This window comes from Gracilinanus agilis, chromosome 1 (assembly GCF_016433145.1).
Source record: "Gracilinanus agilis isolate LMUSP501 chromosome 1, AgileGrace, whole genome shotgun sequence".
In the NCBI taxonomy this organism is placed as follows: Eukaryota; Metazoa; Chordata; class Mammalia; order Didelphimorphia; family Didelphidae; genus Gracilinanus; species Gracilinanus agilis.
The window spans coordinates 601,235,621-601,263,445 of record NC_058130.1 but is presented as its reverse complement, the minus strand read 5'-3'; the positions used below and the strand labels follow the sequence as shown (position 1 = coordinate 601,263,445).

The following is a 27,825-nucleotide window of genomic DNA, read 5'->3' as shown; positions in this document are numbered from 1 at the left end:
AAACAGTAAGCTTACTCAAATTCGCAGTCATGGATTCCAAATCAGCTAACAATCCTGGAATCTGCTGAAGCTGTTCTTGTAACTCTATTAGACTAGTCTTCTTTTTCTCCCAGTGCACTGAAAGCATCACCACTTCACTATCCACATGCTGCAATATATGAGACATAGTATATTACAATTTTTAATTAAAAAGGAAACAATAGTTTCCATAGAAACATTTTTGTCCTTGTCATTGTCTTTAACAATGTTTTTACTAAATAAAGCTGACATCATCCTGGTCAAAAGGAAACTGACATAATTCTCTTTTGTATAAGTGATCATTCTTGAAAGGCATTGCAGGAAACCTCAAATTATTGCTTATTCCAAAAGAGCTTAACCAAGAAAAGAAAAATCTAGGCCTCCAAAAGTACCTTAAGCAAACAATATATTTGAGCATCCAAATTTATCCTCTCTACAAAAAGATAAATGGAGATTTTAAAGCACTGAGCTCCTCTAGATCATATAAAGTGATTTATAAAATAAATTTATAAAACTATCTTTTACCCACTTTTTGGAAAATATGTTTACTGAATGCAAAGTAAAACTTAAAAAGGTTTAAATTGTCACATTCTGGGGGCAGCTGGGTAGCTCAGTGGATTGAAGAGCCAGGCCTAGAGACAAATCTGGCCTCAGACACTTCCCAGCTGTGTGACCCTGCTGGGCAAGTCACTTGACCCCCATCATTGCCTACCCTTACCACTCTTCTGCCTTGGAGCCAATACATAGTATTAACTCCAAGATGGAAGGTAAGGGTTCTTAAAAAAAAATGTCACATTCCAAAGACACACGGATATATTTTATCCTAGAAGATTTCTTAACTTACACTATTTTCTAATGATTTGATAAGGGTTCAAATATGTTTAGTGCATGCACCAGATTCTACTTTAGGATCACAGGATCATGGATTTAGAACTGGAAGGGACCTCAGAAATGATACATCCTTCATTTTACGTACATAGAAATTGGGAACTGGAGAAGTGAACCACTCAAAATCACAGATGTTAAGCAGCAAAGCTGGGGTTTGAACCCAGGTACTCTTAACTCCAAATCTAGCTCTCTTTTTACTGTATCACAGTGTCTCCTCTTTAGACTACTAAGGCCTTAAAATAAAACTGGATATTCATTTTGAGAAGCATAATCTCCAAGATGCACAATTTTTTAAAAAGAGTCTATTGTGTTTTTTATCAGCCAAAATCTCCCTTCTCATTCTCCCATCCTCGCCTCTACCTACTTTCTTGGAAAATTGACTGTTTTATCATTACAAGGATATCAGGGACATGCTGGGGACCTCAGAGTTTTTGGTGCTACCAAACTGGTTTGATCCAGAACAAAATCTGACTGTTACCTCCCTTGTCACTTGATTTGAGCTCTTCTAATTCCTGACCTAGGTTTTAGTCTGAGAAACGGTAGAGTGCTACTGGACTCAGGGTTGAAAAGTCAGCTGAAAAAACTGTTGGTTCTGAGTGGCAGAACTGTAGGCTCTTCTCTGAGACCTTGGATTTCTGCTGTGATTATTCCTTTACAAGCTAGCCTAGATGTTAGAACTGAGACCCTGCTCTGTGCTTGGGGTCTGAGCCATACCACTGCTGTTTACTTCTAAACTTTCTCCTTTCTTGATACATTGAGTGGGGCTCCATTGTTGGGAACACCATTTTTACATTCAAGTCCCCTTCTTAATTCTCTAGATTTGTGACCCATAACTGTATAATAGGTGACAAAAGTTGACAGTTCACACCTGTTCTTAATACAGTGCCTTAGTATGGATCTGAGACCAATCCTTGACTTGGTGCATAGCCTCTTTCAAGATGCTGAAGTGCTCTCACACAGCTTACTCTTGACGACTCCATTCCTAGTATCCTCAGACTTCCATGTATGACTTCCTAAGGTCAGTCAAATGACTCCCTGAGATGTTTTTTTCCCCTCTGGGTTTTCCCATCAGGATTTGGCCTGAAGCATATTTTTCAAAAACCTTTGCTTTCTGTCTTGGAATCAATACTAAGTATTGGGACCAAAACAGAAGAGTGGTAAAGGCTTGGCTATGGGCATTAAGTGACTTGCCCAGAGTCACACAGCTAGTAAGTGTCTGTGGCCAGTTTTGAATCCAGGTCAACCTGATTCCAGGTCTGGCTCTCTCCACTGAGCCACTTGCCCCTAGCCTGATGCATTTTTAAGATCTGTTTAGGATTTTGTGGAGGGGAGCTCACTAGATTGCTTCCTATCACTCCACCATTTGGCTCTGCCTCTCTAACAAGCACAATGTAAGAAAAAGCGGTTTGCTATGGAGGAATACAAGAGAGAGAATATTGGGAAAGTTGTCAGTGGAGAAGAGAGAGCATGGGGGGGAAAAGTACTGTTAGCTACTGAATTTATTATTTTTTTAATGTTTACTGGTAGAAATCAAGTTTGTTTGGGTGCATTTTAGAGGTGGGGTAACAATTAACAGCTTAAAATGAACAGCTTCATAAGTAAAATCCAACCTTTATTTAACCCTTTCTTTTTGTCCTAGTAACAACTCTAGAGGAGAAGGGAAATGACTAGGCAAATGAGGTTAAGTGACTTGCCCACTTTGGGAAGTATCTGAGTCCAGATTTTGAACCCAGGTCATCCCAACTTTAGGCCTGGCTCTCTATCCACTGCACCACCTAGCTGTTCCTGTTTTTAAAAGACTCTTGAAACCTGAATGATACCTCTACCCCCATGACTCACTCAGCCATGCATCCTTGGCTGACCTCTTCAGGGGAGTGATGTGTTATTTAAAATTTCCCTCAGGGGGGTGTGTGTTAAGTTTTTTATAATCATAGTGTCTGAATTATAATCTATATTGTAAGTCAATTTTTACTCCTTTAGGAGTAATCTCAGGGGGGTAATGTATAATTCTCAGAAAAAAATGTATGTTTTATAATCTATAATGTAAAGTTTAAATTCTTTGAGAGTAATTTCAGGATAAGGATTTTGCCATCTCCCCAGAATCCAGATGATGAACCTGTTTGGTGGAGGCACCAAAAGATGCCTAAAGACCCTTCACTGGACCATGAAGACCAAATTTGAACTCTGGGGTGCAGCTGATATGAACTATGGGGAGTTGAATACATTTGTTTTGAATAATTTCTTATAGTGCAATAATATGCTATCACATTTATAACTTGTTCATTCCCCATTGATGGGAACCCCCTCAGTCTTCAGTTATTTGCCACTATAAAAAGATGCTATAAATATTGTATATCTGTAGAGTTTGTTTTAATGAGGACTAATTAATTCTTGCCTTAATCTTTTCTCCTTCTTATTATCCTTTCCCTATTTTTCTCCTCCTTTCCTCCATTTTCCATTGAGTAAAATGAATTTTGGTATTTAAAAGTGTGTATTTTTCCCTTAGCTGACAAGTTTATATGACAGTAAAGTTCAAGTGTCACTTAATTCCACCTGTTACTCTGTTTTTATGGACTTCTACTTGTACATCCTCATTATGTATTTTTCTCATCTTTCCTTTACTTTCATGCCATTTACCCTTGTTTCATCAAAACATAACAGAATCATTCCTAAGTTTGCTGCCTAATTAGACTCCCCTCTAGGATGCCTGATGATCATAGAATTCAGAAGGGACACATGCATGATCTCCCCATATTAGAATCACCATTTTATCCTTGTTTAGATCCCTTGTAATTGTTTATTCATGTTTACCTTTGCTTTTGTGTTTGCACTTCAAAGTTTCCCTTGTAGCTCTGATCTTTTCCATGGAAATTCTTGGAAGTCTTCTACTTCATTAAAGATATATTTTTCCTTCTATGTAGGATTCCTTGTGATTAGTTTTGCTGGGTAACTTACTCTTCTTTGTAAGCCTTTTGCTTTCTGGAATATTGTATTCTAAGCTCTCAACTCCAAATCTTGTCTAATTCTGATTGTGGCTCCTTGGTACTTGAATTCTTTCTAATTGCTGTATATTTTTCTTTGATCTTGAAAATTTTGGCTATAATATTCCTAAGATTTTCATTTTCTGGTTTCTTTCAGGAAGTGACTGGGGGATTCTTTTATTTCCATTTTGCCTTCTGGTTTTAAGCAATCTTCTCAATTTTCTTTTAAGATTTTTAAAAATATGATGTATAAAGTCATGGTCATGGTTTTTGGTCATGGCTTTCAAAGAATTCAGTGACTCTTTTTTTTAAACCCTTGCCTCCCATTTTAGAATCAATACTGTGTATTAATTCCAAGGTGGAAGAGTGGAAAGGGCTAGGCAATTGGGAGGTAAGTGACTTGCTCAGGGTCACACAGCTAGGAAGTATATGAGTTCATATTTGAACCCAGGACCTCCTGTCTCTGGGCCTAGCTTTCAATCTATTGAACTACCTAGCTTCTCCCTCAATGATTCTTATTTTTCCTTGATCTGTTTTCCAGGTCTATTATTTTTGCTATGGGATACCTTAATTTATTTTTATTTTTCAGACTTTTAACTTATTTTAATATTTCTTGCTGTCTTTGGCTTCTATTTGGTTCATTCTTATTTTCAGGGAGTTTTTTGTTTGGTTCAGTAAGTCAGTTATCACTTATTAATCACCTACTATATGATAATGCACATCCCCTTTACAATTTTTTTCTTCCATAGTTCCTATTTATTTTTGCATTTTCCCTCTAGTGTTCCTATTTCACTTTTTATAACACTTTAAACTCTTATTTTTGTTTGTTTTATTGCTTTTAGGAATTCTAGTTAACTTGCAGCTAAACTGTATTTTTCTTTGAAGTTTTTCTTACAGACATATTGAAGTCATTCTCTTTCTCTGGGTTTGTATCTTGAATGTTCCTCTGTAACAACAGCTTTTTACAATAATATTCTTTTTTATTGTTGTTCATTCTTCCAGTGTCTGGGTCATATTCTTCACACTTCTGAGGTGACTGTCTTTGCTTCTTCTGCTGCTATTTTCTTGAGGTACTAAATGTTGTATTATTCTAAGATCTTATGAGGACCTGAAGCTTACAGTGCTGGGGACCTGAAGCTTACAGTGCTCTCCAAATGGTCTGTCTGATCTAGGACAAAAATCTGATTCCCTCTTGTTGTGATATCTGTTATTCTTGATCTGGGTTTGAGTCTAAGCAATATACCTGTGGTCTTGCTGCTGGTTGGAGTTCCATTAAATTATTACTGGACTCAGCTATTATTAGCCATTTGGAAAGCTCTACTGGTTTTGAGTGACAGAACTGCAGATTCCCCTATAACTTGTGGTCCTTTCTTTTGCTGAAGCACTATAATCTTCAGTGTTGGCTGGAAGCTAAAACTAAGATCCCTTACTCTGCTTTGCTCCTTCTTTCAGGGTGACCCAAAAGCTGCTTGCTTCCTTGTTCAGTACTTAGTTTGTTCAGTACTTAGTTTAGGATTCATAAATGCTCCTTACCTGATCACACTATCCCTAGATGCAAGTCCTTGCCTTAGTACTCCCTGCATCTATTACACAGAACTGAGTAATAGCAACAGGTCTTTCAACTGATAACTATTCTTGTACCCTAAACGAGTTTAGGTCTATCTATTATAGACCTGGAACTTCTTCTTGCTCTGGTACACAGCCTCCTCCTCTGCTGGCATGCTCCTCAAGGCTGTTTCCTGGTTAATCAGTCAAAAGTGACTAGTTCTCTGCATCTTAGAGAGAGATAGTGGAGATTGGGAAAATGAAATCTGTTCAGGCAGGTTCGTGATAATTTATTAAACTATTTCAGAAATTCTTTATAAAGTATTTTATAGGAACCATTCTGCATTTAAATAAGTTCATCATTAATAAGCAAATAAAATAAAAAGAACAAATTTTCTACCTCTCCAGCACTTGCACATTCCTTTGCTCTTTTGTGGAGGGCAGCCCATGTATCTTCATATCTGAGAAGAAAACAATTATTAAGGATATATATATCTATATACATATATTTAAAGAGCTTGAAAAGTACACCATTGTATAAACACTTTGACTATGTGGAGATCTAAATTAGCAGCATCATTCTCAGTATAGATCTATACTCTCTGAAAGTAGCAGGGAGCTAAAGATTTTTCACCTATTTGAAACAGAAGATGATACCAACCTGGATAATACAGGCAGAATATATTCAGATCTACAAAACTGAGGCAAAGTACAAATTTGTCAATTATTATTTAATCTCAGCTACTCTTAAGGAAACTTTAAAAGAGTTTAGAGTATTTTTATATAATTCATGAAATGGATAATTAAACTGCATAACTTTAAGGGCAACATGGTGGCAGAATGCTTAGAATTCAGAGCTTGGGAATCAAGAAGACCTAAGTTTGAATCCTGCCTCAGGAGCTTATTAACTGTGTGACCATAGGCAAACCTTGGTCTGCTTCAGTTTTCTTATCTGTAAAATAAGAATAATGACAGCACCTACCGCGCATGGTTATTGTGAGGATCCAAAGAGATAATTATAAAGTATCCTGCAAATCTTAAAATGCTACATAGTGCTATCATTATTCATATTATTTTTATGAGTCCTCAAATTCTAACCCTATAGACATTCAATAAGTACTTGTTGACAACATTCAATTGAAGTTGAATGGAAAACTCTTCCTAGGAAAGATATTACTCTGTGTACTGTATTGTGGGGTTATTTTAAAGAGAATTAAGTGTTACAATTCATTCAGGCAATGTCAAAGTGATCAGTAGAATCTTTTTCTGTAAAGGGCTTATGGTACATCTCCCCATGGATATATTCCACTGGCACCTGAAATTCAAAATGTCCAAAACCTTTTCCCCAAAAACTTGTTCTTTTTTCTGACTTCACTATTTCTGTACTTGGAACCAAATATGCATTAACTCTTCTATCTCCTTAACTTGCTATATCCAATAGCTAAGTCCTATGATGTTTCCTCTGTAATCTCACTTATCTAAGTCATTCCTTCTTTTTCCATTGGCACTCTCTTAGCATAGGTCTTCATTACTATTTACCCAGACCATTAAAAAAGCCTCTTAACCAGTTTTCTTAACTCTACTCTCTCTCCTTAGTCATACTTCTTTATACATATAAAATCACAGGATCAAAGATTTAGAGCTGGAAGGTTTTAAGGGGTCATCTAATCCAACTCCCTCACTTCACAGGAAAGTTAATTGACTTGTTTACATATGTATTAAGTAGAACAGACAGAACTTGAGCCCAGCTTCCTCTGAATCCAAATCCAGTATTCTTTTCACTCTACCAGGATACGGTAATGTCACTCCTCTGCTCAAATTCTTCATTGCTCTGTATTTTCTAATTGTCATCACCATGAGGTCTCTTTTAGCTTTATAATCTTATGATCTTTTCTCTGCCTTATGGAAAAAGGATAATTCTTTTGAATGAAAGAGAACTCTGTCTTCTTCCTTTCCCCCTAGAGAACTCTATTACTACTACTAACAGTTGCCACTTATATAAAACTTTAGTGTTCAAATTACTTTATGTACATCATCTCTTTCCACCTTTATCTTCATTTTGTAGATGAGAAAATTAAGGCTCCCAGACAGTGGCTTCTAATCACACAACTGTGGAGTGACAGAGGCAGAATTCTGTCAGATTACCAGCTCAAACCTGTTATATCCCCAAATATGGAAACAAAGTCAGAAAATGTCATCCTTTGAAATCAAGAGCAAAATAAAATCAGAATAAAATAGATGATATCAGCCTGGTGTAGAAGTATCCCACCTGAAGGGAAGTTTGTAAAATAGTCTGTTGATAAATTTTTTTTTTACCCTTGTACTTCGGTGTATTGTCTCATAGGTGAAAGATTGGTAAGGGTGGGCAATGGGGGTCAACTGACTTGCCCAGGGTCACACAGCTGGGAAGTGTCTGAGCTGGATTTGAACCTAGGACCTTCTGTCTCTAGGCCTGGCTCTCAATCCACTGAGCTACCCAGCTGCCCCTGTTGATAAAATTTTAATGTCTCCCAAATCTCAGCAAGGGACTAGGATGACTCCCAAGTTTCCATCAAAAGACTAACATAAACTGTGATCTAATTAATTGTAACATGTTCAAGATAATTTGTCAAAACAGAAGGGTGGCAGTCTGCATGGAGTCTTGAAAAAAAGCAAATTGAAGATTAAGAATTTATGTGTCTCAAACTCTGTGATCCACTATGAATAAATGCTAACAATTTTTAGGCAAAAATTTTTCTAGAGGAAAAGGACAATTAATTTACTCTAGCACTACAATGCCTTAAGATAACCTTGATTTTCTGATTCAAAATCTGTAATGTAACTATCTGATATTGGAACTTGGTTTCTTGAGCAAACTTAAATCAGAATCAAGTACCTTACATAGCTGTCCAATGCCAATTTTAGGTCAAGGATAGCTCTAATAAACAGGAATTATTCGTTATGAACCAGCCTATTCTGAGGTTTTTTAGTTTTTTCCTAAAGCCTGACCATTCCTGAAAGAATCAACTATCTACAAAGTTGAGGAGCATACCCTTGATATATAATATATATGTCCCAAAATGAAGATAGTCCCATGAGGAGCTGCCTGAGCAGAGAACCAAAGTCTCTACTATCAAATTTTAAGTGCAAAAGGTTCAACGATCATATTTATAATCTAAGTTCATACCTCTTAGCCCTGAACTTTCTTTAGCTACTTCTTTCTCTGTAATTCTTACACAAGTGGAAAGAATAGATTTATAAAAGAATAGCATACCTTTCTTCTGCAACTAGAGAAAAGGGGAAGAGAATGGTTAATAATGAAAAGAAATTTTAAGGATAAAAATTAAGGGAGCTGATGGAACTCTTTTGAGAAGGCCAAAATCTTAGGATCAAAAGATTCAGAATTTGAACTAGTAGGTGTTCAACTTAGCTTATAATCACTAGATCTAAGGTTGTGGCCTGGGGCTAAAAGAAAAAAAAACATTGGAAACACCATGACGAGTTGGAAAGAAAGTAAATTAGAGAAGGGTAGGACTATAAAGCAGCAAACTAGACTACTGTGAGAATTAAGGCAAGGCATGGAATTCTTGCAAGAGGCATGGAATGTTGGCCAGAAAGGGAGTGCAAATGACAGTTGGAGGAGCAGAGACTTCTAGGAGTTTTGGACCCAAGAGAGGGTCCTTTTTGGAGTCTGAGCTTGTGAGGGAGGATGTGGAGTTCGCGCTCTGTGGCCACCTGAGGACAACTTGGAGCTTCCTGACCAATATAGAAGACCTGCTACTTGATATTTGTCAACAGCCTGACATCTCCTGTTTACTAGAAGTGCCTTCCAGCATTTAGGTGCTCCTTGGGGAACAGTTCCCCGAATCCCTCATTCCTTGGACCTTGCCATATAGTGCCCCACATATAGTTTAACAAACTGAATAGAATTATAGGCAATAGAATTAGATGGAAAGGGCAGGTGAAACTCAGGATTGAGACAGACTCAGTCTCTCCTGGGCGAAGGACCTGGTAGGGGCAAAATCTTAGGGTTTCTTGTGCCCACTGTCCTTCATTATCCTGCACTCATTCATTTAACCCTGTGTTTCAATAAACAAGAGAAATATCAGATTACGTTTAGATCCACCTGTTGTGAAGAGGTTTCTGTGAACCTCAGCTTTGAACCAGGACATCACTCATTCCTCCTTGAGGGGGTACCATTCCTTCAGACCTCCAGGGGTGGCATGCCCTCCCAGGATCCCTCGTTTTCCAAGGGGACCCCTATTAGTCTCACAGTGTTAAGGGGTGGGTGGGAAGGGGATCAATATACAGACTCCACCCTGTTCCTAGCTACACCTCCCACACATAATACACCCCCTTAATACACTACTCTGTCCTGGAGTTTTCCCCACTTAGTTCCTTCTTCACCTTTATCTCTATTTTTAAAAATCAATCCAAATGCCACTTCATCCATAAAGTAATTCCTCCAAGTCAAAAATAGCCTTGTATCTTAATATAATCAAAATCACTTTTTTTGCCTAAGTACAATGTGCTTATCGTGTTATTTTATAGAGCAGTTATTAGTATGCCACAGCCTCCTTCGCTAGACTGTAAATTCTGAGGGCAGAAACAACACTTGAGCTAAATTTTGCATCTTCCTCAGTGCTATACAGAATTTATACAACAGGGGCTTAAAAATCTGCTGAACTAAATCAGTCGAAATTTAGCATATCTAAAATCAAACTTCTTTCCCCTCAGCTAGTTTTTCCTTGAGTCATCTTTTTTTCTTTCAATAGGACCATTATTTTACCAGGTTCAAAAATCTGGAGTTAGCTTGAATACCTTCCTTTTCTCTTACATCCAGTACTTTCCATGAATGGGAAAAGAGTAGATATAAAAACTGAAAAGCTAAGGATGAATAATGGGTCAGAGAGTAATTTCTATACAATTTTAAAAAATATAAGATATCCATACACAAATCTGTGATAAAGGAATATTGATAGCAGAAAAACTGAGACAAGAACATTAATATATTAACATGATCAGGACACTACAATATGAAGAGTCCTGGAGAGTGTCTTTTTCAAAAGGTTATTTCTATTGAAACCAAAAGTTTTTCAGTCACCATAAATAACCAGTTAGGTAGCACAATGGACAGAGCACTGACCCTGAAGTCAAAAGACCGAGTTAAAATTTGACTTCAGACACTTATTAGCTACGTGACCCTAGACAAGTCACTGAACCCTTTTTGCTTCAGTTTCCTTATCTGTGAAATGAGCTCTAGAAGGAAATGGCAAGTTTTCCAGTATCTTTGCTCAGAGAACCCAAATAGAGTCACAAAGAGTGGAACACAGCTGAAACGACTGAACAGTAATATAAATAAAAAACCTTCTAGTCTAATGAACATCTCTTTGGCTCTTTATGGATCGTGAATGGAAGCTACGTCATTGTGGGCACGAGATCTTGTCAACACTGCCTACAAGCTTGTTTGCTAGATAAAAGTTTCTAAGACTAAGGAAGTATATTGGAGTATCATTAGGAAGAAGGAAGGAAATACATACAATATATTCTACCAAGAGCTAATTATGAAGGCAGTGAGAACAGTTTGGAAAATATGCATGTCATGATCATTTCTCAGAGTGCTAATTTTTCTAAGAGTCCAACGGGAAATATTAACTGAAATATAAAGAAGAGAAAGAAGATATCTGTTGGGCATACATGAACAGGTAGAGGAAAGGGATCTGATTGAAAGTTATTCTTAAAAACAAACACATTTTTTAAAATGTCTGTATTCACAGTAGAGCTTTCCATATATCAAGATTTCAATAACTGTTAATTTAGTTTTTTAATATATCTTTGTTGGTTATTTTAAATTTCAGGACCATAGGATTTGGAGCTGAAAAAATCCTAGAAATCTTCTAGTACTATCTCATTTGATTGATGACAAAATGGGCTCAGAGAGTTTAAGTGACTTGCCCAAGTTCATACAAGAATTAAGAAGCAGAAATGGTATGTCTTTCTAAACTCAAAATCAAATGTTCTTCCCCCAACAGCATACTATCTCTGATTGGGTGGGCAGTATTAAAGACAACACAGTCAAGCTATCACTAGAAGGAGTGACTGATAATGGACATTGTATAATTAACATGGAAAAGCAATTTGGAATTATGCAAAATGTCTAAAAATGTCCAGAATCCATTAGCTCTGAGATTACATAGTTTAAGCATATAATCCAAAGAGGTCACTGACCAAAAGAAAAAAAAGTTTCTAGCCAAACTAAAATATTTGTAGCAGAAAAAACTGGAAACAAAGTAGATGCCCACTGATTGAGGAATAGGTAAACATAATGTGGTACATTAATGTAATGGAATATTACTAATGCAATAAGAAAAAACAAATATGGTCAATACAGAGAGCAAGGGAGAGTTTTACATAAACTGATGCAAAGGGACGTAAGTAGAGCCAGGAAAACAATATACAAAGACTAGAACAATATTCATAAAACAATAGAAATTGAATGCTGAGAAAGCATAAAAAACACCTTTGAACCCAAATAAGAAATATGAAAAGGCACACATATCCATAACTTTTGCAGAGGTTAGTGAGGTATCCACAAAAAGTGCATTTAAAAATAGATTTCTTTTCAATATGTTGAATTGGTGGGTTTTGTTGAATTTTTTTCACTTTATCTTTTAAAAAATAAAATTATTTGTAATAAAAGAAGGCTTTCTGTGATAAAGAAAAGAAAGGAACAAATCTATGTAATGTATGAAAGATACCAAAACAAATACATTATTTAAAAAGACTTAATGGTAACAGTCCAAATATTTTACTAGAATCCACGGATGATTAAAAGGACTAGAGGGGCAGCTGGGTAGCTCAGTGGAGTGAGAGTCAGGCCTAGAGACAGGAGGTCCTAGGTTCAAAGCCGGCTTCAGCTACTTCCCAGCTGTGTGACCCTGGGCAAGTCACTTGACCCCCATTGCCCACCCTTACCAATCTTCCACCTATGAGACAATACACCGAAGTACAAGGGTTTAGGTAAAAAAAAAAAAAAAAAAAAAGAACTAGGGCAAGACTTACAAACTTGGTAGATCTTTGACAGTCTTATGGAGCATATATAAGAACTGAACAGGATGAGAAGATCACATTAAGCTGTGATATGCACCACTGGAGAGTGCCAACACTGATAAAAATCACGTAATTTCATTAGTCTTAAATACTTCATCAATTATGAAATGTTCAGTGTCTCTAAGAAACAAAATTCTGAAATTTGGGCTTATATTAAAATTTATATGTGAAAACTTTTAATATAGTAAATGAAAACTTTAGGTAAGGAGTATAAGTTATCAAGATATGTAAATTTGGGCTTAATATAAGGAAAAACATACTAACAATTAAGGCTTGTCCAAAAGAAAAATGATTGCCTTAGGTGATAATGATTTCTCCTTTCCATCTGTGGTCTTCAAGCCAAGCCTGGAATATCACTTATTAGTTATAATGTAAATGGGAACTTTTTCTCAGGTATAGGCTAGACTTGGGGATTGAAATTCTGTGATTTTTTTTTCTTGGCTATACATAATAGACATTTGATAAATGCTAGATGGCTTGACACTTGTATATTTGAAAATTTTCCTTTCAAGTACCAAGACTTCATATTATAATTGTATTACAGAATTATTTCTGAAACCTCCTATTCAATTCAGCAACAAATATAAAAATAAATTCTTTACACCAGAGAAGAAAAATCTCTAGTTCTAAACAACAACAAAATAAAATAGCTAAAGAGAAAAATTTAAGTGTAGACATAGGTGTTAACAGGAAAATGAATATGAATTGTAAACAAAATAAAACTGTAACATTTTATATTTATTTCCTAGATTTTTTTTCATAACAGGATAGTCCTAATCACTTGTATAAAACAAACACATTTTGCTATATAAAATTTTTTAAAATGGTGGAAGAGGATATATATGGAGAAAAAAATGAATATTCTTATTGCAAGAGCAGAAACTATTGAGAAAATCTTTGTACCAAAAGTTTCTCAAAAGACCAATAAATGTATAACTGTAGGCTGCTCGATTTTAATCTAACTCCCTGAATACCACTGAATCATACATATAAAATTATAAAAAGAAATGGCTAAAAGTAAGGCATTACAGTCAGAAATGACATTTACCTGCTAAGCAATTCAAGTCCAGCAGAGAACTTTGGCAAATACTGAACAGTCCTGTCAAAATAAATACTTAATTAACAAGATTGCTTTTTCTGATGAATGTTATAAGAACAAATGCAAGAATTTTGGTTTTGCCATTCATGAAATTAAAATAAAAATATCATAATTGCAGTTTTCCTAAACTTTAAGAGAAACAAATTATAGAATGACTTTATTTCTGTTACTATAATGTATCCAAGTCACTAAATTCCCATAGAGGTAATTTTTGATATCTAATAAACAATTTTTTAAAACTTCAGTTAGCAAAAGAAAATCTGCATAATTTAAAGTGTTTCTTCTTCATTTTGGAAATGAAATCCATACACATACTTTATTTTATGCCAAAGATGAAAAACATCATAGCCAACAATGATATGTTTTATGCAATGTTTCCAAAACTATTTACTTGCCAAGTCATATTTCTGTTATTAATGTGCTTTTTCCAGAGTACAAAATTCCTCTTTTTATTCTTAATTTTAAAATCGAAATTGATAAAATAATTATCAGATAATGTTTATGAACATTTTTTGAAATTCAAAAAGAGAAAAACCTACCAAAATAAAACTATGAAAAATAATCATTTTTTCTAAAATCATCAGTAATTTTAAATGACTACAGAATAGATATTTTAATAATTGTTTCAAGCTATATTTTCCCAATACAAATCTCTCTTACCCAGGAAGCATGAACTCTGTTTTATAACTTGGAGGTGAAAAACTTGAGAGTGGAGACTGAACCAGATTAAAATGTAACTAGGGTAGGTTTAACAAAATATTAAAAAATACAACATAGAAAATGGTGGTTTAGTTTTCTAAGACAATATGTTTTCAGCAGGGATTGGTTTCTATTTGTGTTTGACATCACTGATATAATTTGTTACTACTAGAATAAAATATGCAAAAATTTAGTTGGGTTGAAAGCAAATTAGTTGAATTTAAAAGTAATTAGGAAATAATGCAATAAGCTTAAAACTCATGGAAGGTTTCTATAAAAATAAATTTTAGCCCAGTCATACCTTTGTTTGCTTTTCACTTTCGCTTCTCTTGACTTGTCACTTAAAGACTTCAGCCTATAATTGAATATAAAATTATATTATTGTATTTTTGTAGTACTTGCAAAGATAAGAAATAAGCTTTTAAATGAGATAACTCAAAATATTACAACATTAATATGTGATAAGCTAAGCTTAATTTTTAATTTAAAAAACCTGAAATTGTTTATAAATAGTAAACCACGGTAATTCTTAATTCTCCAGAAAAAAAAGGTCTTATATTGTATTTTCTCAGTTTTGGCATAATCTTTTAATTAAAAAAAAATTAAAACCAATTTTATTTTCAGCTCCAAATTCTCCCCTTCCCATTTCTCCACATTGAGAAAACAAGAAAAATAAAATCTGTTTTGAGAATGATTAAGCAAAACAAACTCCCACATTAGTCATATTTCAGTCCCCTCCAAAAAAAAATCAACCTTTTTCTACATTCTGAGTTCATCATCTGTCTAACTGGAAGTGGGTAACATGTTTCATTATGAGTCTTCTAGAATTGTGGTGTCATTGGTGATGAGTTCCTAAATCTTTCAAAGTTGTTTTATCTTGACAATATTTTTGCTATTGTAAACAATCTTCAACTAATGTTCTAGAAAATGGTGCAAAAGTCAAAATCATGAAAGTTGAGGGACAACTAGGTAGCACAGTGCCAGGCCTGGGGTCAGGAGGCAGTGAGTTCAAATCTAACCTCGGATATTTTCTAGCTGTTTGACCCAGGGCAAGTCACTTAACCTTGATTACCTAGCCCTTACCACTCTTCTACCTTGGAACCAATAAATAAGACCAAAGGCAATGGATTAAAAAGCCCCAAACAAACAGCCATAAATGTGATACATTGAACCAATGGAGAAAGGGGGTTAGGTTTCTAGGACTACTAGAAACTGTGATCTTTCTCTACAGATTAATGAAAATACACAATTCTTGCTAACAAAACATTAATTGTAATAACATGCATTTTTCTTAACACAGTGACCATGAAATAAACCAAACAATCCAGTTTCTTCCTGCATTATCTAAGACTTTTCACAACCTACCATTATCTTCTCTAACATATATTTCAAACATTTAACATGGTTTTTTTTTAAACCCTTGTACTTCGGTGTATTGTCTCATAGATGGAAGATTGGTAAGGGTGGGCAATGGGGGTCAAGTGACTTGCCCAGGGTCACACACCTGGGAAGTGGATGAGGCCGGGTTTGAACCCAGGACCTCCTGTCTCTAGGCCTGACTCTCACTCCACTGAGCTACCCAGCTGCCCCCTTAACATGTTTTAATCAAAGGTTTGTATGAAGGCATAGATGGCATACTTATAAAATCTGCAGTTGTAACAAAACTACAAGAAAAATATTAACAGAATTAGTTAGAATGATGGGCTTAATCTAAGAAGGAAAACTTGTTCACATTGAAAATATCTTTATTAACTTAGTTTCAAAAAAATCTGTTTCACAAGTATAAGATAATTCAAGAACCATGGCTTAGTGAGAGTTTCATTTTTAAAAGATCTAGGTTTTAACAGACTACAACATAAGCTCAATATAAGACAACAATGATGATATATCAGTTAAGAGTTACTTTATAATCGGCTGATTATAACTAAAAGAGTTATGATGTTCTAAATAAAACAGGTAATAGTTCTTCTGTAGTGTCTGACCTGGATAGACCATACTCATACATATGCAGTTCTAGGTACACATTTTCAGAAGGATGTTGATAAACCATATTGATAATGTCCACAGAAAAGCAACCTGGAGCACCTTAAGATTACACTGTGCAAAGATCACTTGAAGAACCTGGGGATGTTTCACTGGATAAGTGTATATAAAGGAAAATATGGTAATGATATTGAAAGAGAAATTGCACACGCTCTGTTTGGTGGTAGAGGGCAAAACCAGGTACAATGAGGGAGTTGCAGAGAAGCATATTTTAATCAACTTAAGGAAAAATTTCCCAACAATTAGAGGTATGAAAAAGTAGAACAAATTGTTTTAGGAAGCAGTGTTTCACCCTCCATAGAGGCAGTCTGCATGGAAGAGTGTCACACAGTTCTAGAGCTGAAAAAATTGGCATAGGCTTTCTAGCTCCTATTATTCCTGAATGTAGATCCCCTTTAGAGCATCCCAACATGATTACCCAATGTGTGACGCCCTTCTTCTCTGGCTGTTCTCTGCCATCCTGGCCCTATGCATTGTACCTTTGCCCATGCTCTAGCTGTTCTCAGTGCCTAGAATTGATTATCTTCTTAATTTTTGCTTCCTTCAGCATTCAGCTCATAAACCACATCCTATATATAGGAAACTTTTTCCCAAGCTGCCTTTCTCCTATTTTGTCTTTCTTCTTTATATCTCACCTGGCACTTTGTTTTGAGATTTTTTAACTATTGTGATAATAAGATTAAACCTACCCTGTCCATTTTCAGATTTAATCACTAAAAGTGTAAATACCACCACTTAATTCTCAAGAGGTCTATAATCCATGTGTGCTATTGTGGGTGACGAATCAGAATTGACTGACTGCCCCCTGGGCAGTCCTAAGCAAAGTGTCTGTTGTGATTGGACATGTAAACTAAAAGGAAGGCACAGGAAGTAACACAAAAGAAGTGCTTTTAAAAGGGAGTGACAACTTCCTGCGAGTTCTTCTCTTTCTCTCTCTTTGGCCTAGAACTGGACCTGGAGGAGCTCTGGCTAGGACCTTGGACTTGGTGAGACTGTTTTTAAATCTCTATCTTAGAACTACATGTGAAAAAGGCTGACTCCTTTAGCTTCCCTGGAGGTACTAGCCTCCAGAGGGGCCCTTGATTAGGAGGAGCCCCTGTGGCTAAAACCCTTGTTATTTAACTTTCAGGCTCTCTGGCTGGGACCTCTGGAGCCCAGCCAGAGTAAAGCTAGGGATTGAGCACATAGTCTAGCTCATTAAGCTAGTTTCTTACTCTATCATCTTCTCATTTCTATACTTTCACTCTCTCCTATATTTTATAAATAAATTACAAAAAAAATCATTTTGGAATTGATATTTTTTCAATTCCTGGCAACCACCCCTTTAAATATTTAGTCCAACCTAAACCCTAATTTTTCCCCCCCTTTACACTCTTTATTATTATCCTCACTCTAATAAACAACATTTTTGGTTTTGCAGTTATCTGTGTTGATGTCTGAATGACCAAAAGCACATTTTTGAGGGTAAGGACTATATCTCATTTAAATTTTGTTCTTCCTTGGGATCTAATATGTTATATTGGGGAGGAGTTAAATAAATAATTAAAAAAAACAAACTTTTAGGTTCCTTCTTAGAATTGATACTGTCAGTTCCAAGGCAGAGGAGTGGTAAAGACTAGACAATTGGAGTTAAGTGACTTGTCCATGATTATACCCCTAGGAAGTGAACGGGATCAAATTTAAACCTAGGCCCTCTCCTCTCCAGGTCTAGCTCTGATCCATTAAGTCATCTAACTGCCCTTGCTAAATAAATAATTTAGAAAGATATCTATAAAAATGGCTACTGAGTCTAAAATATTTTATACATAAACCTGGTTTTCTTAGCAGAACTGAGGACATATTTTTCAGGATCATTTTTTTCTCCTCAGTTTTATTGCTTTCTACTATTACCTCATATGGCTGTGAGTATGCATGACTTTGCCAGCACTCTTCCTTTCTCCATTAGCTATTTTGAATGTTTATAATCTGTTATGAGCTTTAGAAAAATGATTATTATAAGATTAACAAAGAGGCCTCAATTAAGGGCCTGAGGGGCTCTCAGATCTATAAGCTACACAAAATTTGTGTAATCTGTTTTTTGGAAGCCCAGGGGGTCCTTTATTATTTTCCAGTACTTGGTTTTGTTCTAGTTTTTATGTTTGCTGGATAACAGTTTGGTTTGCTGGATTTCTTTTTTAAACAATCACCTTCCTTCTTGGAATCAATACTAGGTATTGGTTCTAAGACGAAGAATAGTAACGGCTAGGCCATGGGGGTCAAGTGACTTGCTCAGGGTCACACAGCTAGTAAGTATCTGAGACCACATTTGAACCTAGGACCCTCCATCTATAGCCCATGGCTCCCAATCCACTAAGACACTTAGCTGCTCCCAGGTTGCTAGATAATTGAATGTTAATTGTCTAACCATCTCAATTGACAGTTTGTTCTGAATAGAGCTATGTTGGCAAACCTATGGCACACATGCCAGACGGGGCTGTTCCCCTCCCCCCTCCACCATGCCTGAGGACATTTCTAACATCACCCACCTCTCTTGCCCAGCAGCCCAATGGAAGTGCTTCTTCCCTCCCCCGTCTGGGGTAAGGGGGAGGCTCACATGCAGCATGAGGGTTGCAATTTGGGCACTCAGTCTCTTAAAGGTTCATTGTCATTAGAATAGAGCCTGAAACATGGGGCTTCTGGTATAGGAGATATGTCCTATTAAAACAGAAATCAGATCTACTAAAATGTACTTGAGACATATGAATACAATTACAAAATACTATATATGTAGACTCGAAACTACCACACCAATGCAACTACCAACAATTTGGAAATTGGTCTTGTTCAAGGACACATGACAAAACTAGTGGAAACGCGCATCGGCCAAGGGTGGGAGGGGTGCGGGGGGGGGGGGCTGAAGGGGAAAGGTGGAGCATGAATCATGTAACCATGTCAAAAATGAATATTAATAAATGTTAAAAAAATACTATATATGAAGACCCCTTTAATTCTGTAGTTATCTCATTTGATCTTCACAGACCCCTGGGAGGTAGGCAGGATAGGGATTTTGCAGAAGGAGAAAATGATGCACAGAAAGATCAATTTGTCAAAACCTTGCTGACAAAGCTTAGAGCATAACTTAAATCTTCCATCTCTTAATACACTATTCTTTATACCATGCCAGGTTATTTTGTGAAGCCACAGCCCCTGTGTTCATCTATTAGTCACAAATATTTATTAATCACTTGCTGTTTGCCAGGTACTGTATTCTCAGATTACAGAGAAAAGCAAAAAATGGCCTCTGCCCTTATAAAACATCAGTCCAAATGAAAGAACTAGAAATATCTCTGCCAAGCTGATGCCCACCTTGAGTAGCTAGTTTCTAGAGAACAAAGGCTTAGCTAAAGTCTTGGTTTCCCACATGAACTTTATTAAATTAGGTCCTAGATACAGTCTTCCAGGATTGTAAACATAATCTGGTAATGGGATTTTTTCCTCTTAAAATTGATATTTACAGCTGTCTCCCTTAGGGAATAGTCTCCAGATGTGCACAAGATGATCAACTTAGGTGTAGAAACAAAATGTTAGAATTTATATATTAAATATAAAACTAAAAAAGTAATCTATCTTAATAATATTTAATATAAGGATTGGCACTGGTGCCCTAACTGGATTCATACAAACTATGATGGTGTGATATGCAAGATATAGTAAGGAAAAACACAGAGGGTTTGACAGTGTCATCCTTACTCATTTGTTCACTTGAAGCATAAATGCACTTTATATATGCATGATAAAATAGATCTATGGATTAAATTATCTAGTTTTAACTAAAATAACCCTCACGAAATAGACAAGTAGTTCTAAAAGTTTCCTGCAAAGAAACAGCAGATTGAAAGCAAAAATTGAGCACAAAGGAACAATAAGAAAATTGAAGAATTGATGCTAATTAGATCTGGCAAGAAGTCGGCTAAATTATTCAAAATTATCAAGAAGATTATTCGAAGTATGGATTTATGTCGACTCTCATTAATGATGAACTGCACCATAAATGTATATTCTGCCTTAAGATATTGGCTAATAATAGCTGAAAGCCATCATTATTATTAAGACATTTAAAAGTATTCGGAATATGAAAACAAACTTCTATATTTTTTTTAAAGCTACAACATCTAATCAACTACCTAGGGGGTGGCTGAGTGGTTCAGTGGATTGAGAGCCAGGCCTACAGATGGAAGGTTCTGGGTTCAAATCTGGCCTCAGACACTTCCTAGCTGTGTGACCCTGGACAAGTCACTTGACCTCCATTGCCTAGCCCTTACCACTTTTCTGCCTTGGAGCCAATACACAGTATTGACTCCAAGATTGAAGGTAAGGGTTTAGGAAAAAAAAAAACTTTAATGGCATGCACACAAATAATTATATTAGAATGTAATAATTGGAGGCAAGGAAGTTTAGGGAAGGAAAGATATTTCCATTTCCTCTAATCCACCCAATTCACTCCTGCACAGAAGTTAGTTGGTCCAGTTATGGAGTAAGGATTTAAAAAAGATCTACCCTCAAATCTAACTATTTAGTAATACTATTCCACCCTCTCAATAATATATACATATACATGGGATACAAGGAGATCTATGACAATTAGCTTTGACGTCTACACAATTTCTCAGGGGATAGGGCACTTTAGAGCCAAAACAGCTCACCTGGTAGTTCAGGACAACCAGCTCTATCTAGAATTGGAGATTTGTCCAAGTGGTCACAGTGGTTAAGGCTACCAACATTGTTTTATACTCAGGAGGACAAGGGAATTAGAGTCTTTTTCAAATGTACACATCTATAAAATGAGAATAACAACAGCAACTATTAGAATTGTTATGAAGATCAAATATAAAGCACTCTGCAAACTTTTAAGCCCTATAAATGTTAGGTATTTAATGCATCAAAGTGTGGTGTCATAATGGCTAGCAGATGTTAATATAGATGCCAAAAACTAAGAAAAAAAATGTATACCTACATTGTCTGAGCCAGGACAGAATAAGGTTAACTAGGTTTAAGAAACCTACATAGAGTGTTTTGATTCAACCATTTTTTAATTAAACCCCACTTGCCAGGCATTGCTAAGTTCTGTGGATACTAAAAAAAAAGTGAATGTCCTCAAATGGTTACTTTTTACTGGGGAAAATGTTTACAAATAAGTAATTTAAAAGAAATAAAAAGTAAACTTTAGGGAGGTGGGAACTCTAAGATGGGGCAATAAAGAAAGGAAGCAGCTTAAGTCAAACTTGGGAGGGAATAATTACAAGTTCCAAGAGGTAGGGGGAGAAGGGAGAGCATTCCAGACATCAGGCACAGAAACAGAACATTGGATATCTAAAATAGCAAATAGGACAATCTATGTATGAAGAGAAATAATGTAGAAAATCTGAAAACATAAACTGGAACCAAATTATGAAAAGTTTTAAATAGCAGAAGATTTTCTGTGTTGTTTTAGAGGCACTGAAACTTCCATTGCATGAGAGTGACATGATCAGATGTGGGCTTTAGGAATATTAATTTTTTGGCTCTGAAAAGGATATAGATATAAGAGGGCAGTCTGGGGGGAGAAAGGGTTGAGCAATATAAGACAAGAAGTAAAGAGTTTGAGGGTACCTCAGTGGATTGTGAGCCAGGCCTATTAATGGGAGGCCCCTCGTTCAAATATGACCCCAGATACTTCCTAGTTGTGTGATCCCAGGCAACTAACTTAACATCTATTGCCTCTAGCCCTTACTGCTTTTCTGCCTTGGAACCAATGGATAGTATTGATTCTAAAATGGAAGGTAAGGGTTAAAAAAAAAAGTAGTAGTAGAGTCCAAATTAGGATTAGAGCCAAATAAGTGATAAAGAATGAGTCCCTAATTCCATGTGCAGGATTTAGGGGTTTTTTTAACCCTTACCTTCTGTCTCCGAATCAATACTAATTATTATTTCTAAAGCAGAAGAATGATAAGGGCTAGGCAATTGGAGTTAAATAACTTGCCCACAGTCACCCAGCTAAGTGTTTGAAGCCAGATTTGGATCCAGGTCCTCCCAATTCCAGCCCTGGAATCATATGCAAGTTCTTAATGCTGGATCTAACTGTGTTTTACTATAATAACTTTTCTAATGCTATACATTTTATAGCATTTAATACATTGTTCTAAGAGGAGTACTAGAAGCTTCATTGGACTTCCAATGGGGTCTATGCCATAAAGAAAGTTAAGAATCCCTATTAAAAAAAGTGGTTTCCAAGAAGATATTATTATGGAACCTAATGCAGACTTTGGAGCTGAAAATATTCAACCTTATCAAAATAACTGAATATTTTTAGATTGTTGCAATGACTCTATCTGGATTTACTGCCACAGTATTATATGTTTGCTAGTTCTGATAATATCAGATCAGAAATCTTTTAAGGAAAATTAACTAGTATTTCAATATTTTGTTAATTTAAAAACAATTTACATATTCACATCATATGTTAATACATTAAAAATATTGGAAAATAGCATTTTAGTAATAGCCAAATTTTAGCAAGCCTCTAAGCCTGCTTCTAAAGTGTAAAAATATAAGAAAGCTAATTAGATAACTTAAGAATTCTTCTAATCTCTATGGCTATCTACTTCTCCCTTTTACTCATGGATCTGAATCATTCTATAAATTTAGCCCACCCTCACCTTCCTGGCTCCACTACTCTGCTTAGATCCACTTCAGCTCCCATTTTGTTTCCCTTTCTTCTGCTTTCTTAATATCCTCCAACCTTCCCAAGCCTAAAGCAACTCCTAAAGTCTCTGCCCTGTTTGGATCACCAAAGGCAGGTTATAGATATCAGGTGGAATGGAAAAGGTTATTAAAAGCTCTTGGGAATAGTGAAAAGGGAATTTGTGTGTTGATTTGATCAATAAGAGATTTGAACTTCCCTTCCATTTTTTTTAAATTTAGGTCAATCAGCAACCACAAAATTGATCCCACAGGCACTGCCCACCCTGGGTGGTGCCAGGTTAATTGTGGAACTGGGATTGGTTCCTGGGGAGTGATGTAAGAGAACTAATGGGTGTAGTAAGGATTTATAAGATGAGACCCAGCAGGAAGCTGTTGGGGGAAGGGTTGTTGTTTTCTGAGGCTCAGATTTGGAGACAGACACTGAGTTGTTAGGCTCTGGATTATTAGGCTAGGAAATTCTTCACCTCTTTTCTATATTTCTCTCTTAATTTCTTTTTCTTACTAATAAATCTAGGTATTAACAGTCTTGTGACTTAAAGGTTAATTACAATTGTGGTGACTACCCATTCTAATCATTTCAGAGTCAAAATCTACATGGGTCCCCTTGGCAACCTCTCTCCAGGTTAATGGTGTACAGAAACCCTTAGTGGTCAAACAGGAAGCCTTGTAGCTGCTCAAACCATCCCATGTAGTTAATACATCAGGTTCTCAAGAAAATAAAAGATATTTCTTCTCTAGAGAATGTGATGAAGGATGCTTCATTATATGTATTCCCTTTAAAACAATACAGTATGGCCTAGAAAAAAGATACATAGTACCTGTCAGCCGACAGTGGATTACAAAGAGCTGAAATAAGTCACTGTGCTCATTGCTACAATAATTCTTGGTCACATTAGTATTGTGGAGTAGAAGCCCAGGCCCAGGGTGAGTATTAAGAGTTTATGGACCTCACCAATTCCTTTTTCTCTTCTTAGGGTTAAAATTTGGAAATAGTTATTTTATCTGCAAAAGAATTCAGTATATTTCCTCTGTCCTTCCCCCCAGAATACCTGTGTTTTCCCTGCCACATTCTGGTATTGCAGGCAATGATGAACCACATTATAAGATGAAGCCACTTGGATAATGGCACATCTGAAGGAAATAAAACTTAAAGAAAATCTAGGATCCAACTCATTCTATCAAGTTTTAAGGAATATTATCAGTAGGGAAACCCCAGAGGATTCTGCCCATACTTGGAATAAATTATTAATACTTCTTCACAGTCTAAGAAGGAATTCCAGAGGCTTACTGGAATCTCTGAAGATTCCCACCTTCCTCTTCTAGATAATCCTGATGGTTCCCATTTACTGAGTCCCCTGTAAATTTAAATTTACCTCCTTCACATGGGGCTCAGGCTTCAGTCCTAAAGAGTGAAAACAAGATGTCCAGCAGTCTTTCTCTTGAGCCCTTATGACCCTACATGAATCCAATTTCTGAAGATCTCTGGCCATAAAGAGGAGGATATGTGAAGCTTCTGGCAGGAATCAAGGGGTAAGCTGAATGACTATCAGACTTCTGGAGCCACAAGCTTCCAAAGTGGTCACTCGCTATTTTTGAAAAGCATCTGCTCATTGGTTTCTGGGGCCTAGTTGCTACTAAACATATACAGAATTATGCAATTTTGTTCAGAATTGCCCATTATAAGCTGGGCAATGAAAGCTCTCTTACAAGGCAGATAGGAGGCAAGTGGTTTTTTTATTGTTAAATGGAAATCATATACTGAAAATCATACTTGCCTGGGTCACTCCAGTTAGCAACCTTTACAAAGAAGTTGAGACAGTGCCAGACACTAAAGGCCACTAGTCCAGGTCTTTAATCCTGTCCCTTCCACTATTCTACAGGCACCCCTCTATAATCCTGAGGAACAGTTTTCACCTGGTTTACCAATGGTTGTACCTGTTACAAGAAAGCTATCCACAACTAGACTTCAGAAGTTCAGTGATAGAAATGGGACATCCTTTAAGTCCTTGCAGTTGGCCGAGGTCCAGGTCGCACTCGAGGGATGGGACAGAGAATAGTTTTATCTACAAGTGATTCCTGGGTAGTTACCATCAAACTGGCCATGTTGTCTGGGGCCTGGTGAGAACAGATCTGGACCTTTGGGATCAGCATTGATGGAGGAATTTTGCTGATATCAAAACTACAGTTACTTGTGGGACATGTAGCCTCGAAACTACCACACCAATGCAACTATCAACAATTTGGAAATAGGTCTTGATCAATGACACGTTAAAACCAGTGGAAATATGCATCAGCCATGGGGGGGGGAGTTTGGGGGGTGAAGGGGAAAGTAAGAGCATGAATTATGTAACCATGTTAACTTTTCTAAAAAACAAATATTAATAAATGTTTAAAAAAAAAGAGGGAGTTGAGTAAGTGAGAGGTCTTCGGTTGAAGAGGGCGTCTGGTAACAGACCTCTTCTGGTTCATGGAAGAGTATTAGAACCCTGAGACTTTGGTAAGACTGCTTTAAATATCTTCTTTGAATTCCATGTGGTGAGTTTAAAGACTGACTGAATCTTCCTGAACTTCTCTTAAGAAACTTCTTTTAATAAGACTCTGTGAATGAAGTTTTGCTTCATTCACCTCCGGGCCTCTATAGCCCTCTGATTCTCAGCTGAGGGTTAAGATCTACCTGGATTAATTAGAGGATCGTAGTAAATTACCTACTGGGTTAGATTCTTATTTCCTTATTTCCTCTCTTCTTAATTGTAAATAAACTTCCATAAAAGTCAATTTTGAGACTTCTGGTTAAGATGGCGGCAGTGTAAGGAGCAGCTGCTCGATCTCTCCTGACCTAAGCATACAGGATTCCGCAAGGGGAAATAAAAACGAGTCCAGAGGAATGAAGGAACCCCACAACAGGGCGCAGCATTGAAGGTACACAGAATCGGGGCATTTCCACGCTATAAAGGGGTGAAACAGCTCTCACTAAAACACGAGAGGAAGAAGCCCCTCCCCCAACCCCCCACACCACACACCTCACACAACGCCAACACACAAGAGTGAAAACAGGACTGGGGCAACCAGATAATCACTGGCAGCCCCGGGGCTTGTACCTGTGTGCTGCAAGAGGAGGGACCCCAGGTGGCTGGGGGCAGGCACGGACTTTCCCCAAGCGTCCAGGTGGGTGAAGGCACCACCTCCGGAGGGACAAAGGTCCCTAAAACACCGCCTTTCCCAAACGCTGAAGGCATCGCCTCAGGTGTGAATAAAGATCTCCAGCCCAAGGACTTTCACTACCTTCTTCGGGGGTGAAGGCAGTGACCTAAGAGCATCTGCACAGGCAAAGGCAGTGCCCTAGGCTTGAATAACTATCTCCAGCCCAGGCTTGGACCTCCAGTGAGGACCCGGTGCAGACCAGAGCACGGCTGTGGAAGCAGCCCCAAAGACTGCTGAAGGAACCTGGGGCAGAGGGGCAGACTGGGAACTACCAGGAGGCCTGACCCCGAGGACAAGGAGACCGGAGCCCCCCGGAGCTTGCAAGGCCCAGGCAGACCCTGAGTGCAAAGACAAAGCTGAAAAGGGGCGGGGCCAACAATGGCCAGCAATAAGGAAGTCCAGAAGAAAAAGACTATCAAGAGAAACTCTGGAACACTCGACAACTTCTACACAGAGAAAATCCAGACAACAGAAGAGGGAAAACAAAAATCCAAACCTCCCCCCAAAAATGAAAGCTGGTCACAAGCTATGGAAGAGTTTAAAAATGAAATGCTGAGGAAAAAAAAAAAAATCTGGCAAGAAAATATAAAAGAAAAAGGCAGAATTTCGCAATTGGAAAGTGAGACAAGACAACTGAAGACCAAAAATGACCAGATTGAAAAGGAAAACCAAAAAATTATAGCCGAAAACCAAAACATTAAAGCCGAAAACCAGTCCTTAAAGGCTAGAATCGAACATTTAGAAACCAATGATCTCTCAAGACAACAAGAACAAATAAAACAAAGTCAAAAGACTGATAAAATAGAAGGAAACATGAAATATCTCAATGAGAGAGTGACAGACCAAGAAAACCAGTCTAGAAGACACAACTTGAGAATCATTGGTATTCCAGAAAAGGCAGAAATTAATAGAAACTTGGACTCCATATTTAAAGAAATTATTCAGCAAAATTGCCCTGAAGTTCTACAACAAGAGGGCAATATAGACATTGAAAGGATCCATAGAACACCCTCTACACTGGACCCAGAAAAGTCAACACCCAGAAATATAATAGTGAAATTGAAGAGCTTTCAAGTTAAAGAAAAAATCTTACAAGAAGCCAGAAAGAGACAATTCAAATATTAAGGAGCACCAATAAGGATCACACAGGATCTGGCAGCCTCAATGCTAAAAGACCACAAGGCGTGGAATACAATATTCAGAAAGGCAAGAGAGCTGGGCCTTCAGCCACGAATCAACTACCCAGCGAAACTAACCATATACTTTCAGGGGAAAGTATGGGCATTCAACAAAATTGAAGATTTCCAAGTTTTTGCACAAAAGAGACCGGGACTAAATGGAAAGTTTGACACTCAACCACAAATATCAAGAGAAAGATGAAAAGGTAAATAAGAAACAGAGGGAAAAGAAAGAAAACGCATAGTCTTTTAAGCTTGACTCTTTAAGGGCATAAATAAGATCTAATTATCTGTATTACTAGGTGGAGAAATGCTATGTATAATTATCTGTAGTGAACTCTATACACTATTATAATATTCACTA

At 36.9% G+C, this 27,825-nt stretch overlaps 1 protein-coding gene across 1 annotated transcript in view; it reads right to left on the bottom strand.

The window, feature by feature from the left end:
• Window positions 1-27,825, bottom strand: part of DTNBP1 (dystrobrevin binding protein 1) — a 233,911-nt gene that overhangs the window by 176,114 nt on the left and 29,972 nt on the right. Inside the window, exons 2-5 of the mRNA XM_044667645.1 lie at window positions 14,621-14,674; window positions 13,570-13,620; window positions 5,833-5,893; window positions 16-148 (exon numbers count right to left, since the gene is read on the bottom strand). Coding sequence (XP_044523580.1) covers window positions 16-148; window positions 5,833-5,893; window positions 13,570-13,620; window positions 14,621-14,674 — 299 coding nt within the window. The remainder of the gene's footprint in view (window positions 1-15; window positions 149-5,832; window positions 5,894-13,569; window positions 13,621-14,620; window positions 14,675-27,825) is intronic.